The following is a 5,100-nucleotide window of genomic DNA, read 5'->3' as shown; positions in this document are numbered from 1 at the left end:
AGATGCATTTTGGATCTTCATCTCCGTGACACCGTCATGGATACGCACCAGGCTAAGGCCATACTTTCGAATAGATGTTTGTTGTTCAACTTTGTTCAGTTGAGCATCAGAAATTAACGATCCTGCTAATGGGAAGAAGATTCTCGTTGATATGGGTATAAACCCAACATCAACGTCGATATGTGTGTGCACCTTGGTAGGTAAACGCTTCTTTGACACCCTTCCTCTCTATTGATCGTCCAACAGGCTTTCTTCTCTTTTCGTCGGACCCTTTTACCCTACCTCAACCGCATCTGTGACCTTTTCCTTCATGAAGGTACACGACCCATCCCATTTATTCTGCCATATGATGCGATCCCCACACCTCGGATGGGCTTAAGGGTTGTAATGCAGAATAATCTTCTTCAATTCACGACTAAACCAAACGTTTCTGTCTTTACAGCCTGGCAGACATTTATTGCGAACGTTCTTCCCCCCGGCCACTTGACCTCATAATCTTTGCTAGACAGAACCTCGATGAATACGAAAACTACGAGACATGACTCCGCCTGCGTACCTCGCCTTCAAAGTATTCAAGTCATAGAATTTCCCGTCATCGTGAATTGTGCACGGTTTGTCGACGTCAGCTATAGCGATGGTAATCAGGCCTAGAATGACGAGGTTCGCCTTGTAGCATGTTCTTGACAACATTACTTTGAATTGCCACTGGGCGTCGACACGTTTAGGCAGGGACACCAGTTGTTGTCACGCCTGTCACACCTTCCCGCCCAACTCCGACGAGGAATCGACATCGTTGACGTTGCCTTGAACAGCGACCAATGTCTTCCGTGCTACTGCGCTCGTTGGCGCGAACAACGACGAGGACGACGCCTGCGTCGCGGCTTTTACGCAGGAATATATGTGCAACCCCCGTTGCTCGGCGGGCTGCTGAACCGTCTCTTGAGGAGGGGGCAAAAACTGCTTTCGACTATCATACCGTGGAGGATTTGCAGCATTTGGACGCTTCGGAAATCTTGCCAACGCCAGGAAGTAAAGAGGATGCGAAAATGAGGCATTTCACAGGTAAGTAATGGGTTTGTTGCTCATATCGTTGCTGATGTTTGCTGTAGTTAACTTCGGGTAAGCCATCCATTCTGCAAAAAGGACGTTGAGGACTAAACGTCGCGGATAGTCCTCAGCATCCAGCTGCTCACGGTGTGCTGCGTATGATTCTGGAACTCAATGGAGAAGAGATTCTGCGAGCGGACCCAGTACGTGCAACCCTTTAGTTCGGAACCCCCAGGCTTACTTCATTTCCAGCACATCGGTCTGCTTCATCGCGGTACAGAGAAACTTATTGAATACAAGACGTACATCCAAGCCCTACCCTACTTTGACCGTCTCGACTACGTTTCAATGAGTATGCTATCACCTCTTCTCTTCTTTCACCAACTTACCTGTACCCACAACAGTGACGAACGAGCTCTGCTACTCGCTAGCGGTAGAAAAGCTTCTGAACATCGAGGTGCCTGCCTGTGCCCAATGGATCCGAGTTCTTTTTGGGGAAATAACACGAATTCTTAACCGTAAGCCATAACCTGTGTTCGCCTCGTCTTAAATCAATCTTACCCCACCTAAAAGATCTCATGGCCATCCTCACACACGTCATGGACGTCGGTGGTCTTACCCCTTCCTCTGGGGCTTCGAAGAGCGCGAAAAGCTCATGGAATTCTACGAACGCGTTTCCGGCGCGCGTTTGCACGCCGCCTACGTCCGTCCGTGAGATGTAGCCTTCGACCTCCCCCACGGGCTCCTTGACGACATCTTCAAATGGGGAACCCAATTCAGCAGTAGGGTTGACGAGATTGAGGAGGTCGTCACGGGCAACCGTATTTGGAAAGAGCGGACGATTGGGATTGGACCTGTCACTGCCAAGCAGGCATTGGATCATAGTTTCAGTGGGGTTATGCTGCGTGGTAGTGGGGTTGCGTGGGATTTGAGGAAGGTGGCTCCGTACGACAAGTACGATGAGGTATGTGGCTTGTTTTTTTGCTTCTGCCAAAGGGAGAAGGCTCAAAGAGATTCGACAGGTTGAGTTCGACATTCCTGTAGGCAAGAACGGTGACTGCTATGACCGCTACTTGTGCCGTGTCCAGGAGATGCGAGAGAGCTTGCGGATCATTAGCCAGGCGCTCAACAAGATTACCCCTGGTGCTGTGAAGGTCGACGACCACAAGCTTGTGCCTCCACCCCGTGCTATGATGAAAGAGAGCATGGAGTCGCTCATCCATCATTTCAAAGTAAAGTTGCCGTCTTCGTTTCATAAGAACCGTTGATGATTTATATTCGTTCTAGATCTTCAGTGAAGGGTACTCTGTACCCCCAGGCGAGACTTACAGCGCTATCGAGGCCCCCAAGGGGGCGATGGGCGTCTACCTCGTTTCGTGAGTGACCTTTCCCTCTACCCGTTTCTTCCATCAGTTGACGTGTTAACCCAATCCAGCGACGGCTCCAACCGCCCATACAGGTGTAGTATACGCGCCCCTGGGTTCGCTCATCTTGCTGGTTCATATTTCATGATGAGACGTATGTGTTTCCCCTGCTCCTCTTCCACTACATGCTGACGTAATCACAGATGTCAGCCATTTCTTCACTTGTTTGGTAACTCTAGGAGTGTCTCCCACCTGCATCAACCGCGACCTTCCCTGGTGCCTGCTTGTTCTCTGTCATGGTGCGTTTCAATCCATCGTCATTAAAATGTGTTTACAGAGAACGACTACGGCTACACAGATTCGACTCGCGCGGACCCTCCAATTTCCCAAGGCATACTACTGGCAACGTCCATGGTCCTGCACACCTTTTGAGGAAAGGTGGGAGTGGAGGTGATTGTTACTTCCGTACCGGGGTAAGCAAGCTCATTTTACTCTCCTTCTCTTCATCATTGTCATCATGCTGATATATTATCCACCCGAAGAGGATTCAGACGGCTTGAGCGCAGCGCCCCACGTACGTGTAAATCGTCCAGGACCTCGGACTACACCACTTGCTCTCAAAATGTGCGCTGGGGGCTGGAGCAGTGTCCCTGCACGAGCTCTTGTTGACCCCTCCTCGAATTGTAGTTTGAGCTATTACTGTTGGACGTGCAGATCGCGCTGTTGAAGGAGGAGGAGATGATGGGTGTTGTCACCCTAGACCCCATCCCCGATTCAGTGGGAGAGTCTGTTTGACAGATTGCAGGGAGAGCGCTGTTCCTGGCAGCCTCAGCAGCTTCTTGGCCCTGCTCATTCCAGATTTGGAGGTGACTGGTAGCTTCTCAAGAAGCTCGAGGTGCAAAATGAAGCTGCGACGACGTGGATTTGTCGTTGTTCCTCAGTCTCATTATCAGATTCATTGTTGGTCCATCCCTCAGAACTGGAAGATGAGGACCCAGTGTCTTCGATCAGGGACGCAACGTCTGACAAGGATGAGGAGCTGGAAGATCTGAATGGCCCGTTTAATTTATTCTCATCTTCAATTCGCAACTTTCATTCCAAACGGCACGCCATGAATACAGACCATCAATCCCAACGGCTCCACCGAAAAACCTCCAGTTGGTTATTTCAAGAGCGATGAAGAAGAAAACGAAGAAGCACCAGATCAAGACGACGATGCTATTAAATCTGACGATGTGCTCTGGGTAGTTGGGACGGACCGGATGACTCTGCGGATCCAAAAAAGTGAGTCCATTGCAAAGTCTTCACCATCACCGTATTCAATTTTTGTACAGCTGGTCGTACGGGAAGAAGTGGGCCGCAACGCTTGTGGTATCATCATTCACGTTCATCAGTCCCGTTTCCTCGTCCATGGTCGCCCCAGCGACAGAGCAGATCGCAACTCAGTTTGGAATGACGAGCGAGGTGCTCAGTGCGATGACGGTGTCTATTTTTGTTTTGGGATGCGCCGTTGGTCCCTTGGTGAGTTCGCATGTTTCGCGTTTTATATGAAGCTGAGGTCTTTTGAAGTTTCTTGGACCTATGAGTTAAATATACGGCCGTTCTGGAGTACTTCAATCAGCAAATCTCTTCTTTCTTGGTATGTCACCCCAACGACGGATTAAATCTTCGAATAATCACTTCTTTTATTGTACTTGTAGCGTGGAACATTGGGTGTGGATTCGCGCAGAATAAACTGCCTTTCGCTTTCTATCGGGCCTTGGTGGGAGCGCCCCTCTGTGTGTACGTTTCACTGCTTCCTGGCTGCGCTCTCTTTGCTGACCCTCGTCCTCCACAGGTCGGTGGAGGTGTCCGTGGTGACGTCTGGCGTGCGGAAGAAAGAGAGAGAGCGATCGCTATCTATTCTCTCGCGCCTCTATTAGGACCTGTCGTTGGCCCTGTATGCGGTGGTTGGATCGCGGAACGGTCTACGTGGCGTTGGATGGTGAGTGCTTCCTGTCCCTTCTGTCCTTCCCATTGCTGTATGCTGACGGACTCGTCAATGCAGTTTTGGGCAACAAGTGTCGCGGACGCCGTTGTCCAAATATCTGGTTTCTTCTTTTTGCAAGAAAGTGAGTGTTGCTTCCCCTCCTTCCGTTATGGTATCTTACCCCCTGATAGCCTACGCTCCATTGCTTCTCATGAGGAGCCTTCGATAATGATAACAATCGAACGTGTGCCTTCAATCATCTACTTTTCGGACCTTGATTTAGTTCTCCTGACCTCTTCCACGTAGCTGGCAACACGTGTTCTCGAAAGCCCTCATTCGACCGTTCATAGTTTTTGCAAACGAGTGAATTATACAGGTCCTTGGACTATACATGGCCTTCGTCTACGGCATTTTCTATCGTAAGCCCTCATTCCTCGTTTCTGAAGTGCATCCTCTCACTTGTATCCAACGGGAAGTGTTTCTCACTACCATGCCTTCCTTCATCGCCCACGTCTATAATGAGGGACCCGGCGTTCAGGGACTGCACTATTCGCTCTCGGGGTCGGCCTCGCAATCTGCTATCAAATGAATGCCCGATTCATGGGCAAGATCTATATCTACTTCAAGTGGAAGAATGGGAACGTCGGGGAGCCAGAGTTCAGGCTGCCATCCATGGTCCCCAGGACAATCATGGTGCCGATAGGGCCGTTCCGTCAGATG

At 50.1% G+C, this 5,100-nt stretch overlaps 1 protein-coding gene across 1 annotated transcript; it reads left to right on the top strand.

Annotated features, from left to right (window-relative positions):
* Positions 1-818: 818 nt before the first annotated feature.
* LACBIDRAFT_303351 (uncharacterized protein) lies at positions 819-4,609 on the top strand (the record flags this gene model as incomplete). The annotated part of the gene is made up of 16 exons (XM_001884021.1): positions 819-1,062; positions 1,110-1,119; positions 1,172-1,250; positions 1,300-1,399; positions 1,452-1,565; positions 1,621-1,689; positions 1,770-2,011; positions 2,070-2,279; positions 2,335-2,423; positions 2,483-2,565; positions 2,615-2,710; positions 3,451-3,466; positions 3,746-3,932; positions 4,249-4,395; positions 4,459-4,522; positions 4,572-4,609. 16 exons carry the CDS (start codon positions 819-821, stop codon positions 4,607-4,609), a joined length of 1,788 nt encoding a protein of 595 aa, XP_001884056.1.
* Between the last annotated feature and the right edge of the window lie 491 nt (positions 4,610-5,100).

Source organism: Laccaria bicolor, genomic scaffold, assembly GCF_000143565.1.
Source record: "Laccaria bicolor S238N-H82 LACBIscaffold_23 genomic scaffold, whole genome shotgun sequence".
NCBI classification, from domain to species: Eukaryota; Fungi; Basidiomycota; class Agaricomycetes; order Agaricales; family Hydnangiaceae; genus Laccaria; species Laccaria bicolor.
This window is presented reverse-complemented; position numbering and strand designations above follow the sequence as displayed.